The sequence below is a fragment of the Psittacula echo genome (genome assembly GCF_963264785.1).
Source record: "Psittacula echo genome assembly, chromosome: 28".
NCBI classification, from domain to species: domain Eukaryota; kingdom Metazoa; phylum Chordata; class Aves; order Psittaciformes; family Psittacidae; genus Psittacula; species Psittacula echo.
This window is the reverse complement of record NC_137763.1, coordinates 1522630-1536377: the sequence shown is the minus strand read 5'-3', so window position 1 is coordinate 1536377 and position 13748 is coordinate 1522630. Positions and strand designations below refer to the sequence as shown.

The following is a 13748-nucleotide window of genomic DNA, read 5'->3' as shown; positions in this document are numbered from 1 at the left end:
AGGGCCCATAGAGCATCACTGGGGGGTAAATCCCCCCCCAAGAGCCCATAGAGCATCATTGGGGGGTAAATCCCCTCCCATGGTCCATAGAGCATCACTGGGGGGTAAATCCCCCCCCCCATGGTCCATAGAGCATCATTGGGGAGTAAATCCCCCCCCTATGGTCCATAGAGCATCATTGGGGGGTAAATCCTCCCCCCATGGTCCATAGAGCATCATTGGGGGGTAAATCCTCCCCCCATGGTCCATAGAGCATCACTGGGGGGTAAATCCCCCCCCCCATGGTCCATAGAGCATCATTGGGGAGTAAATCCCCCCCCTATGGTCCATAGAGCATCATTGGGGGGTAAATCCTCCCCCCATGGTCCATAGAGCATCATTGGGGGGTAAATCCTCCCCCCATGGTCCATAGAGCATCATTGGGGGGTAAATCCTCCCCCCATGGTCCATAGAGCATCACTGGGGGGTAAATCCCCCCCCCCATGGTCCATAGAGCATCATTGGGGGGTAAATCCCCCCCCCCATGGTCCATAGAGCATCATTGGGGGGTAAATCCCCCCCCATGGTCCATAGAGCATCACTGGGGGGTAAATCCCCCCCTTGGTGCCCCCTGAACCCCCATCTCTTATGGGTCCAGGGCGCACACAGGCTCTGCAGGGGTGTAACACGCGTGTGCGTGCGGTGCAGGCATGGAGCAGGCGTGTTTGCACGTGTTGGAGCGACAGAACACGTATGTGACACGCGTGTTGAGATGGGGGGGCCGGGATGCGCGCAGAGCCATGTATGCGTGTGTATGCGCAGCTCCTTGAGCACGTGTGTAATAGACGTGGGGCGTGTTGGCACGTGGGGCGCCATGCGCACGCATGTAACACACATGTAACACGCGTGTTTGTTCGTGTTCTCAGTGACACGGCCCCCACACAGGCGTGTAACATACATAGAACACGCGTGTAACACGGGATCCTCGTGTGTTAATGCTCCCCAGCGCTATCAGGGCTGGAGCAGCTGCTTCCGGCGCTGCCTCGTTTCCTTCCCCATAGGGTCCTATGGGGCCCCCCAGCACCCGCCTGGGCCCCCCTTCCCTATAGCCCCTGTGGGCCCGCTCCCATCCTGGGGGTTTCCCCCAGTTCTGCCCCATAGAATCCCTATGGCGCCTCCTTGGCCGAAGGGCAGCGCAGAGCCCACGTCCCCTTTAGGCGCCCTTGCCCCATAGGGGCCCCCCAAGGCCCTTTACTGGCCTTAACTGCCCCACACATCGTCCCTATAGGTCTGTCCTCTCCATAGGGCCCGTGGAGACCCTGTTCTGCCCCAGAGCATCCCCATAGCCCCACCTCACCCCACTGAGGCCCCAGAGGGCCTCTCTCCTGCTCTATAGGTCCCCTTGTAGGCCCCCCTATCCTATCGGGCCTCTGCCCACTCTATGGGTCCCTATACACCTCCATCCCATTCAATGGGGTCCATATACTCCCCCAGCTCTATGGGTCCCTATATCCCCTATATCCTCCCATGAGCCCCCACGCCCTGTATCGCCCACATCCCACCCTATGGGTCCCTATGAGCTCTCTCATGCTCTATATCTCCCCCATCCCACCCTATGGGTCCCTGTATCTCCGCGTGCCCTATATCCCACCCTATAGGTCCCTATGAGTTCCCCCATGCCCTATATCTCCCCCATCCCACCCTATGGGTCCCTATATCCCCCCATGCCCCATATGCCCCCTGCTGCACCCTATAGGTCCCTATGAGTTCCCCCATGCCCTATATCCCCCCCATCCCACCCTATGGGTCCCTATATCCCCCCATGCCCCATATGCCCCCTGCTGCACCCTATAGGTCCCTATACCCCCCTATGAGCCCCTATAGCCCCCCATGCCCTGTCCCCCCCCCATGTGCGCCTGTCCCCCCCCCGCCCGCTCCCCCTCCCCTCTCCCCCCCAGGGGGCGGGGCCTGCGCTGCCCGTTACCAATTAAGGCTCCGCGCGGCGGCACCGGCCGCTCCCCCCCCACCGGCACCGGCACCGGCGGCAGCAGCGGCCGCGGAGCCGAGCGGAGCCGAACGGAGCCGAGCGGAGCCGAACCGAGCCGAGCGGTGAGCGCGGCCGGGAGGGACCATGACCCCTATGGGGGGAACCCCCCTCAGTGGGGATGGGGGATCCCATGGCGGGAGATGGGGACCCCCCCCCCCACCAGGAGAAGGAATGGGGGGGACCCCACTTTTGGGGTCCGGGGTCTTTGGGACCGCAATGGGTGCAGGGAAACCCCGCTTTGGGGGGGGTGCTTTAGAGGGGACCCAATTGGGGGACTCATAGAGGGGGTCTCCTAAATAGGGGTGCATTGGGGGTGCCCCGTATGGGGAACCCTGGTGGGGATGGATGGGGGGGTCCCCGCTATGGAGGTCCCTGTCTATGGGGTGCAGCAGGAGGGGTCCCTGTCCATGGGGTGCAATGGGGTTCAGGGGGAGCCTCCGCTATGGGGGTCCCTGTCTATGGGGTTCAGGGGGAGCCTCCGCTATGGGGGTTCCTGTCTATGGGGTGCAATGGGGTTCAGGGGGAGCCTCCGCTATGGGGGTCCCTGTCTATGGGGTTCAGGGGGAGCCTCCGCTATGGGGGTTCCTGTCTATGGGGTGCAATGGGGTTCAGGGGGAGCCTCCGCTATGGGGGTCCCTGTCTATGGGGTTCAGGGGGAGCCTCCGCTATGGGGGTCCCTGTCCATGGGGTGCAATGGGGTTCAGGGGGAGCCTCCGCTATGGGGGTCCCTGTCTATGAGGTGCAGCAGGAGGGGTCCCTGTCTATGGGGTGCAATGGGGTGCAGTGGAGGGGGTTCCCCGCTATGGGGGTCCCTGTCTATGGGGTGCAACGGGGTTCAGGGGGGGTCCCCTCTATCGGGGTGCAATGGGGTGCAGGATGGCCCCTGTCTATGGTGGCACAGGGGTGTCCCAGCCATGTGGATGCTATGGGGTGCAGTGGGGGTTCCCCTCCATGGGGGTCCCTGTCCATGGAGGTGCAGAGGGGTTCAGGGGGTGTCCCTGCCTATGGGATGCGATGGGATGCAGGGATTGCATCGGGATGCAGGAGGATGCAGGGGGTGCAGCGTGATCCCTGTCTATGGGGTGTGATGGGGTGCAGGGGGGTGCAGCAGGGGGGTGCAGGGGTGGTGTCCCTGCCTATGGGATGCGATCGGATGCACTGGGATGTGGTGGGATGCAACAGGATGCATTGGGGTAGAGTGGGATGCATTGGGATGTGATGGGAAGCATTGGGGTGCATTAGGATGTGATGCATTGGGATGCACTGGGATGCATCGGGATGCACTGGGAAGCACTGGAATGCATTGGGAAGCACCGGGATGCATTGGGATGCACCGGGATGCATCAGGATGCACTGGGATGCACTGGGAAGCACTGGAATGCATTGGGATGCACTGGGATGCATCAGGATGCACTGGGATGCACTGGGAAGCACTGGAATGCATTGGGAAGCACCGGGATGCATTGGGATGCACTGGGATGCATCGGGATGCACTGGGACGCACTGGGAAGCACTGGAATGCATTGGGAAGCACCGGAATGCATTGGGATGCATTGGGAAGCGCTGGGATGCATTGGGATGCATTGGGAAGCACCGGAATGCATTGGGAAGCACCGGGATGCATTGGGATGCATTGGGAAGCACCGGGATGCATTGGGAAGCACTGGGATGCATTGGGAAGCGTTGGGATGCACTGGGATGCATTGGGAAGCGCTGGGAAGCGCTGGGATGCATTGGGAAGCGTTGGGATGCACTGGGATGCATTGGGATGCACTGGGATGCATTGGGAAGCGTTGGGATGCACTGGGATGCATTGGGATGCACTGGGATGCATTGGGAAGCGTTGGGATGCACTGGGATGCACTGGGATGCATTGGGAAGCGCTGGGAAGCGCTGGGATGCATTGGGAAGCGTTGGGATGCACTGGGATGCACTGGGATGCATTGGGAAGCACTGGGATGCATTGGGATGCACTGGGATGCACTGGGATGCACTGGGATGCACCGGGATGCATTGGGATGCACCGGGATGCACTGGGATGCACCGGGAAGCACCGGGATGCACTGGGATGCATTGGGATGCACTGGGATGCACCGGGATGCACTGGGATGCACCGGGATGCATTGGGATGCACCGGGATGCACTGGGATGCACCGGGATGCACCGGGATGCACTGGGATGCATTGGGATGCACTGGGACGCCTTGGGGCGCACCGGGACGCAGGGGGCGCAGGGCTCGGAGCGCGGCCCCGTGCCGGTTGCGCGGCGCTGAGCGCTCCCCTCCCGTTGTCCCCTCCCCTCAGCCCCGCCCCGTGGCCCCTCCCCTCCCGTCCCCTCCCCTCCCGCCATGAGCGCTGCCGGGCGGCCGCGGGCGCAGGAGGCGCCGTCCCGGGGCGAGGCTGCGGACGGGGAGATGCCGGCGACCGAGAAGGACCTGGCGGAGGACGCGCCCTGGAAGCGCATCCAGCAGAACACGTTCACGCGCTGGTGCAACGAGCACCTCAAGTGCGTGCAGAAGCGCGTGGGGAACCTGCAGACGGACCTCGGGGACGGGCTGCGCCTGATCGCGCTGCTCGAGGTGCTCAGCCAGAAGAAGCTCGGCCGCCGCTACAACGCGCGCCCCACGTTCCGCCAGATGCAGCTCGAGAACGTCTCGGTGGCGCTCGACTTCCTCGAGCGGGAGAACATCAAGCTCGTGTCCATCGGTGAGCGGCGGGGAGCCCGCGGGTGGAGGCGCCATGGAGAGCCTATGGAGGGCCTATAGGGACCCCGTAGAGAGCCTATAGAGAGCCTATAGGGACCCTATAGAGAGCCTATAGAGACCCTATAGAGACCCTATGGAGAGCCTATAGAGAGCCTATAGAGAGCCTATAGAGCCCCCATAGAGACCCTATAGAGACCTTATGGAGACCCTATAGACACCCTATAGAGCCCCCATAGGGACCCTATGGAGACCCTATAGAGCCCCCATAGAGACCCTATAGAGACCCTATAGAGCCCCCATAGAGACCCTATAGAGCCCTCATAGAGACCTTATGGAGACCCTATAGACACCCTATAGAGCCCCCATAGGGAACCTATAGAGACCCTATGGAGACCCCATAGAGACCCTTTAGAGCCCCCATAGAGACCCTATAGAGACCCTATGAAGACCCCATAGAGACCCTATAGAGCCCCCATAGAGACCCTATAGAGCCCCTATAGATAGAGACCCTATAGAGCCCCTATAGATAGAGACCCTATAGGGACCTTATAGATAGAGACCCTATAGAGGCCCTATAGAAACCCTATACATTGAGCCCCCATAGAGACCCTATAGAGACCTCATAGAGACCCTATAGAGCCCCTATGGAGACCCTATAGATAGAGATCCCATAGAGGCCCTGTACAGACCCTGTAGGGACCCTATAGATAGAGACCCTATAGACTTTGTAGAGACCCCGTAGAGACCCTGTAGAGACCATATAAATAGAACTCCTATAGAGACCCTATACAGACCCTATAGATAGAGCCTCTATAGAGGCCCTGAAGAGCCCCACGGGTGCTTATAGACCCCCTATAGAGACCCTACAGAGCGCCTATAGAGCCCAACGGGTGCTTATGGGGACCCTATGGAGCCTACGGATTCGTATAGAGCCCAACGGGTGCTTATAGAGCCCCATGGGTGCTTATAGAGCCCCTAGAGAGCCACACGGGTTCTCATAGAGGCCCACAGGTCCCTATAGCATCCCCCAACCCCTTCTAGCCCCGCCGGGCCCATGCGGTGCCCCATAAAGCCCTGTAGCGCCCCATAGAGCCCTATAGGGCCCCATAAATCTCTGCAGCCCACTCGAGCTCCTCTAGAGCCCCCCGGGGCCATGGAGCTCCCCTCAGGGTGCGGGGGCACCTAAAGGAGAGCGGCGGGGGGGGGCCGGGTGCTAAGGAGAGATCCCCCCCCCGAACCCCTGTAGTAATGGGGGGGTTCAGGAACCCCCAGGCCCCCCCATGGCAATCGGGTGCCTTTGGGCCCCCCCATCCCGGACACCTCCCCGTTGGGACCCCCTTTTTGTGGGGACCCCCCCATGAACCCCCATTTTGGGTGTCCCCCCCTATAGGGCTCCATAAAAGCCCCCCCCATCTCCCCCTCCATTTTGGGGCCCCCCCCATGGCCTCCGGCCCCTCCCGCCCCTCGGCCCATAACAAAGGCGGGGGGGGGGGGGGGGCCCCGCTCCCATCACAGGAATGCGGGGGGGGGGGGGGGGGCCCGGCCGCGGGGGTCCCGCTCCCGCCGGGGCGGGGCCGGGCCATGGGGGGGCCCCGATGGGGATGGGGGAGCCCGGGGGGGGGCCCTGCGGCTCCCCACATCCTGCGGGCGCTGATGGCGGCGCTGCCCCCCCCCCCGTGGGGTCCCAATTGGGGGGGTCCGGAGGGGGGAGGGGGGTCCCCGGGGGGGCGGGGCGCGGGGGGGGGGCGGGGCCTCGCTGGAGCCCGAGCCCATATAAGGCCAAAAAATGTTGGAGCGGGGGGCGGGGCCGGGGAGGGGCCGGGGGTCCCATCCCCCACCCGAGGCACCGCCCCCCCCCCGGACCCCCCGAGGGGCGGGAACGCGCCGCGACCCCCCCATGGGCGATAACGGGGACCCGGGACCCCCCCATAGCCCCTAACGGGGACGCGGGACCCCCCCATAGCCCCTAATGGGGACCCGGGACCCCCCCATAGCCCCTAACGGGGACACGGGACCCCCCCATAGCCCCTAACGGGGACCCGGGACCCCCCCATAGCCCCTAATGGGGACCCGGGGACCCCCATAGCCCCTAACGGGGACCCAGGACCCCCCCATAGCCCCTAATGGGGACCCGGGACCCCCCCATAGCCCCTAACGGGGACCCGGGACCCCCCCATAGCCCCTAACGGGGACCCGGGACCTCCCCATAGCCCCTAATGGGGACCCGGGGCCCCCCCATAGCCCCTAATGGGGACCCGGGACCCCCCCATAGCCCCTAACGGGGACCCGGGACCTCCCCATAGCCCCTAATGGGGACCCGGGACCCCCCCATAGCCCCTAACGGGGACCCGGGGACCTCCCCATAGCCCCTAACGGGGACCCGGGACCCCCCCATAGCCCCTAACGGGGACCCGGGGACCCCCCCATAGCCCCTAACGGGGACCCGGGACCTCCCCATAGCCCCTAATGGGGACCCGGGACCCCCCCATAGCCCCTAACGGGGACCCGGGACCTCCCCATAGCCCCTAACTGGGACCCGGGACCTCCCCATAGCCCCTAATGGGGACCCGGGACCCCCCCATAGCCCCTAAAGGGGACCCGGGGACCCCCCCATAGCCCCTAAAGGGGACCCGGGACCTCCCCATAGCCCCTAATGGGGACCCGGGACCCCCCCATAGCCCCTAACGGGGACCCGGGGACCCCCCCATAGCCCCTAATGGGGACCCGGGACCTCCCCATAGCCCCTAATGGGGACCCGGGACCTCCCCATAGCCCCTAATGGGGACCCGGGACCCCCCCATAGTCCCTAACGGGGACCCGGGACCTCCCCATAGCCCCTGACGGGGACCCGGGGACCCCCCCATAGCCCCTAACGGGGACCCAAGACCCCCCCATAGCCCCTAATGGGGACCCGGGACCTCCCCATAGCCCCTAATGGGGACCCGGGACCTCCCCATAGCCCCTAATGGGGACCCGGGACCCCCCCATAGCCCCTAACGGGGACCCGGGGACCCCCCCATAGCCCCTAACGGGGACCCGGGACCTCCCCATAGCCCCTAATGGGGACCCGGGACCCCCCCATAGCCCCTAACGGGGACCCGGGACCTCCCCATAGCCCCTAACGGGGACCCGGGACCTCCCCATAGCCCCTAATGGGGACCCGGGACCCCCCCATAGCCCCTAACGGGGACCCGGGGACCCCCCCATAGCCCCTAACGGGGACCCGGGACCTCCCCATAGCCCCTAATGGGGACCCGGGACCCCCCCATAGCCCCTAACTGGGACCCGGGACCCCCCCATAGCCCCTAATGGGGACCCGGGACCTCCCCATAGCCCCTAATGGGGACCCGGGACCCCCCCATAGCCCCTAACGGGGACCCGGGACCTCCCCATAGCCCCTAACGGGGACCCGGGGACCCCCCCATAGCCCCTAACGGGGACCCGGGACCCCCCCATAGCCCCTAATGGGGACCCGGGACCTCCCCATAGCCCCTAATGGGGACCCGGGACCCCCCCATAGCCCCTAACTGGGACCCGGGACCCCCCCATAGCCCCTAATGGGGACCCGGGACCTCCCCATAGCCCCTAATGGGGACCCGGGACCCCCCCATAGCCCCTAACGGGGACCCGGGACCCCCCCATAGCCCCTAATGGGGACCTGGGACCCCCCAAACCACTGCTGAGGACCCCGGATGTGCCCCCCCCAAGGGCTGGGCCCCACCCTGACCCCCCCAAACCGCTCACGGGCACCCACGAGTTCCCCCCCCCATGGGCTCCTCTGTGCCCCTGATGGGTGCCAGGGCCCCCCATGTCCCCCCATGTCCCCCTTATGGCCCATGGCCTCCTTGTAGCCCGTGTCCCCCCGTGCCCCCCTTACGGGCCGTGTCCCTTTGTGTCCCCCTATATCCCCTGTCCATCTTCATAGCTCATGTCCCCCTTGTCCCTTTGCTGTCATGCATCCCATGTCCCCCCCATGTCCCCCGGTGTCCCATGACCCCTAATGGGCCATGTCCCCTTTGTGTCCCCCCATGTCCCTCTTTAGAGCTCATGTGCCCCCCATGTCCCCCTTATGTCACGTGTCTCATGTCCCCCCATGTGTCCCATGTCCCCCTCATGTCACGTGTCCCATGTCCCCCCATGTGTCCCATGTGCCCCTTATGTCACGTGTCCCATGTCCCCCCATGTGTCCCATGTCCCCCTTATGGGCCATGGCCTCTTTATAGCCCATGTGCCCCCCATGTCCCCCTTATGTCACGTGTCCCATGTCCCCCCATGTGCCCCCCATGTCCCCCTTATGTCACGTGCCCCATGTCCCCCCCGTGTCCCATGTCCCCTTATGTCACGTGCCCCATGTCCCCCCATGTGTCCCATGTCCCCCTCATGTCACGTGCCCCGTGTCCCCCTCACGCTCTGTGGTCGGTGATGCCGCCCCCTCTCTGGCGCCCCCCGGTGGCGCCCCCCGACGCTGCCGCTCGCCCGCAGACAGCAAAGCGATCGTGGACGGGAACCTGAAGCTGATCCTGGGGCTGGTGTGGACGCTGATCCTGCACTACTCCATCTCCATGCCCATGTGGGACGAGGAGGACGAGGAGGAGGCCAAGCGGCAGACGCCGAAGCAGCGGCTGCTGGGCTGGATCCAGAACCGCCTCCCCCAGCTGCCCATCACCAACTTCAGCCGCGACTGGCAGAGCGGGCGGGCGCTGGGGGCGCTGGTGGACAGCTGTGCCCCCGGTGAGCTGGGGCAAGGGGGACATGGGGGCAATGGGGGCAATGGGGGGCAATGGGGGTAATGGGGGGCAATGGGGGCAATGGGGGTAATGGGGGGCAATGGGGGCAATGGGGGCAATGGGGGCAACGGGGGCAATGGGGGGCAATGGGGGCAATGGGGGGCAATGGGGGTAATGGGGGCAATGGGGGCAATGGGGAGCAATGGGGGTAATGGGGGCAATGGGGGTAATGGCAATGGGGGCAATGGGGGTAATGGGGGCAATGGGGGTAATGGGGAGCAATGGGGGTAATGGGCGCAATGGGGGTAATGGGGAGCAATAGGGGCAATGGGCGCAATGGGGGTAATGGGGGCAATGGGGGTAATGGGGAGCAATGGGGGCAATGGGGAGCAATGGGGGTAATGGGGGCAATGGGGGTAATGGGGGCAATGGGGGCAATGGGGGTAATGGGGAGCAATGGGGGTAATGGGGGCAATGGGGGTAATGGGGAGCAATGGGGGTAATGGGCGCAATGGGGGTAATGGGGAGCAATAGGTAATGGGGAGCAATGGGGGTAATGGGCGCAATGGGGGTAATGGGGAGCAATAGGGGCAATGGGCGCAATGGGGGTAATGGGGGCGCTGGTGGACAGCTGTGCCCCCGCTGAGCTGGGGACAATGGGGAATGGGGATGTGGGGGACAATGGGGCAATGGGGACAGGGGATATAGAAGCATGGGGATATGGGGACACAGGGACATGGGACAAGGGGCTATGGGGCGCTGGGGGGCACTGTGGCCATGGGCTGTGGGGCACGCGTCTCCCCCCGTCCCCATTGGTGACCCTGGCCCCCCCCTAGGGCTCTGCCCTGACTGGGACTCGTGGGACCCCAGCAAGCCGGTGGAGAACGCGCGCGAGGCCATGCAGCAGGCGGACGAGTGGCTCGGCATCCCCCAGGTGCGGGGGGGCGCCCTATGGGGCACCCACTGACCCCCATGGGCTCCCCTATGGGGCACCCACTGACCCCCATGGGCACCCCTATGGGGCACCCCCTGACCCCCATGGGCGCCCCTATGGGGCACCCACTGACCCCCATGGGCAACCCTATGGGGCGCCCACTGACCCCCATGGGCAACCCCCGGCACCCACTGACCCCCATGGGCAACCCCTGACACCCACTGACCCCCATGGGCAACCCCCAGCCCCCATTGACCCCCATGGGCACCCCCAGCCCCCACTGACCCCCATGGGCACCCCCAACCCCCATTGACCTCCATGGGCTCCCCCAGCCCCCATTGACCCCCATGGGCTCCCCTCAGCCCCCATTGACCCCCATGGGCTCCCCCAACCCCCATTGACCCCATGGGCTCCCCCAGCCCCCATTGACCCCCATGGGCTCCACCCCAGCCCCATTGACCCCCATGGGCTCCCTCAACCCCCATTGACCCCATGGGCTCCCCCAGCCCCCATTGACCCCCATGGGCTCCCCTCAGCCCCCATTGACCCCCTTGGGCTCCCCCAGCCCCCATTGACCCCCATGGGCGCCCCGCAGGTGATCACCCCCGAGGAGATCGTGGACCCCAACGTGGACGAGCACTCGGTCATGACCTACCTGTCCCAGTTCCCCAAGGCCAAGCTGAAGCCGGGGGCCCCCCTGCGCCCCAAGCTCAACCCCAAGAAGGCCCGAGCCTACGGCCCTGGTAAGGGGGGGCCCCATTGATCGGGCTCACCCGGGGGGGGGTTCGCGTTCCCCATAGGGGAGCCCCATGGCGGGCGGTGCTATGGGGCTGGCCCCCCCTGTCCCGCAGGCATCGAGCCCACCGGGAACGTGGTGAAGCAGCGCGCGGAGTTCACCGTGGAGACCATCAGCGCCGGGCAGGGCGAGGTGCTCGTCTACGTGGAGGACCCGGCCGGGCACCGCGAGGAGGTGGGTGCTGTGGGTGCTGTGGGTGCTGTGGGTGCTGTGGGTACTGTGGGTGCTGTGGGTGCTGTGGGTGCTGTGGGTGCTGTGGGTACTGTGGGTGCTATGGGTGCTGTGGGTACTGTTGGTGCTGTGGGTGCTGTGGGTGCTGTGGGTGCTGTGGGTACTGTTGGTGCTGTGGGTGCTGTGGGTGCTATGGGTGCTGTGGGTGCTGTGGGTGCTGTGGGTGCTGTGGGTGCTGTGGGTGCTATGGGTGCCATGAATACCATGGGTGCTATGGGTGCCGTGGGTGCTATGGGTGCTATGGGTGCTATGGGTGCCGTGGGTACCATGGGTGCTATGGGTGCCGTGGGTGCCATGGGTGCTATGGGTGCCGTGTATGCCATGGGTGCTATGGGTGCCGTGGGTACCATGGGTGCTATGGGTGCTGTGGGTGCCATGGGTGCTATGGGTGCCATGGGTACCATGGGTGCTATGGGTGCTATGGGTGCCGTGGGTACCATGGGTGCTATGGGTGCCGTGGGTACCATGGGTGCTATGGGTGCCGTGGATGCCATGGGTGCTATGGGTGCCGTGGGTACCATGGGTGCTATGGGTGCTATGGGTGCTGTGGGGCTCTGGGTGCCTCACATCTCCCCCCCTCAGGCGAAGGTGGTGGCCAACAACGACAAGAACCGAACGTTCTCTGTGTCCTACGTGCCCAAAGTGACCGGCGTGCACAAGGTGGGGCTCCGGGGGCTTGGGGGGCTCCGGGGGCTCCGGGGGGGTGGCCTCAGCACGAGGACGTCCTGGAGCTGTGGGAGCAAGGCCAGAGCAGGATCCAGGGTCTCCCACGGAGCCATTGAGGGCACTGAGCTCCCATTGAGGGCCCTGAGCTCCCACGGAGCCATTGAGGGCACTGAGCTCCCACGGAGCCATTGAGGGCCCTGAGCTCCCATGGAGCCATTGAGGGCACTGAGCTCCCATTGAGGGCACTGAGCTCCCATGGAGCCATTGAGGGCACTGAGCTCCCATTGAGGGCACTGAGCTCCCACGGAGCCATTGAGGGCCCTGAGCTCCCATGGAGCCATTGAGGGCACTGAGCTCCCATTGAGGGCCCTGAGCTCCCATGGAGCCATTGAGGGCACTGAGCTCCCATTGAGGGCCCTGAGCTCCCATGGAGCCATTGAGGGCCCTGAGCTCCCATGGAGCCATTGAGGGCACTGAGCTCCCATTGAGGGCACTGAGCTCCCATGGAGCCATTGAGGGCACTGAGCTCCCATTGAGGGCACTGAGCTCCCACGGAGCCATTGAGGGCCCTGAGCTCCCATGGAGCCATTGAGGGCACTGAGCTCCCATTGAGGGCCCTGAGCTCCCATGGAGCCATTGAGGGCACTGAGCTCCCATTGAGGGCACTGAGCTCCCACGGAGCCATTGAGGGCCCTGAGCTCCCATTGAGGGCACTGAGCTCCCATGGAGCCATTGAGGGCACTGAGCTCCCATTGAGGGCACTGAGCTCCCATGGAGCCATTGAGGGCCCTGAGCTCCCATTGAGGGCACTGAGCTCCCACGGAGCCATTGAGGGCACTGAGCTCCCATGGAGCCATTGAGGGCACTGAGCTCCCACGGAGCCATTGAGGGCACTGAGCTCCCATGGAGCCATTGAGGGCACTGAGCTCCCATTGAGGGCACTGAGCTCCCATTGAGGGCACTGAGCTCCCATGGAGCCATTGAGGGCCCTGAGCTCCCATGGAGCCATTGAGGGCACTGAGCTCCCATGGAGCCATTGAGGGCACTGAGCTCCCATTGAGGGCACTGAGCTCCCATTGAGGGCACTGAGCTCCCACGGAGCCATTGAGGGCACTGAGCTCCCATTGAGGGCACTGAGCTCCCACGGAGCCATTGAGGGCCCTGAGCTCCCATTGAGGGCCCTGAGCTCCCATTGAGGGCCCTGAGCTCCCACGGAGCCATTGAGGGCCCTGAGCTCCCATTGAGGGCACTGAGCTCCCATTGAGGGCACTGAGCTCCCATGGAGCCATTGAGGGCACTGAGCTCCCATTGAGGGCACTGAGCTCCCATTGAGGGCACTGAGCTCCCATGGAGCCATTGAGGGCACTGAGCTCCCATTGAGGGCCCTGAGCTCCCATGGAGCCATTGAGGGCACTGAGCTCCCATGGAGCCATTGAGGGCACTGAGCTCCCATGGAGCCATTGAGGGCACTGAGCTCCCACGGAGCCATTGAGGGCACTGAGCTCCCATGGAGCCATTGAGGGCACTGAGCTCCCATTGAGGGCACTGAGCTCCCATTGAGGGCACTGAGCTCCCATGGAGCCATTGAGGGCACTGAGCTCCCATGGAGCCATTGAGGGCACTGAGCTCCCATTGAGGGCCCTGAGCTCCCATGGAGCCATTGA

At 64.8% G+C, this 13748-nt stretch overlaps 1 protein-coding gene across 2 annotated transcripts in view; it reads left to right on the top strand.

Moving 5' to 3' along the window:
* Positions 1–2011: 2011 nt before the first annotated feature.
* The window catches only part of FLNA (filamin A), a 57408-nt gene continuing 45671 nt past the window's right edge, over positions 2012–13748 (top strand). For both annotated transcript variants that reach the window (XM_080635886.1, XM_080635887.1), the window contains exons 1-7: positions 2012–2088; positions 4330–4731; positions 9213–9461; positions 10294–10391; positions 10987–11134; positions 11243–11361; positions 12001–12078. In XM_080635886.1, coding sequence (XP_080492012.1) covers positions 4374–4731; positions 9213–9461; positions 10294–10391; positions 10987–11134; positions 11243–11361; positions 12001–12078 — 1050 coding nt within the window. In that variant the 5' untranslated portion in view covers positions 2012–2088; positions 4330–4373. The remainder of the gene's footprint in view (positions 2089–4329; positions 4732–9212; positions 9462–10293; positions 10392–10986; positions 11135–11242; positions 11362–12000; positions 12079–13748) is intronic.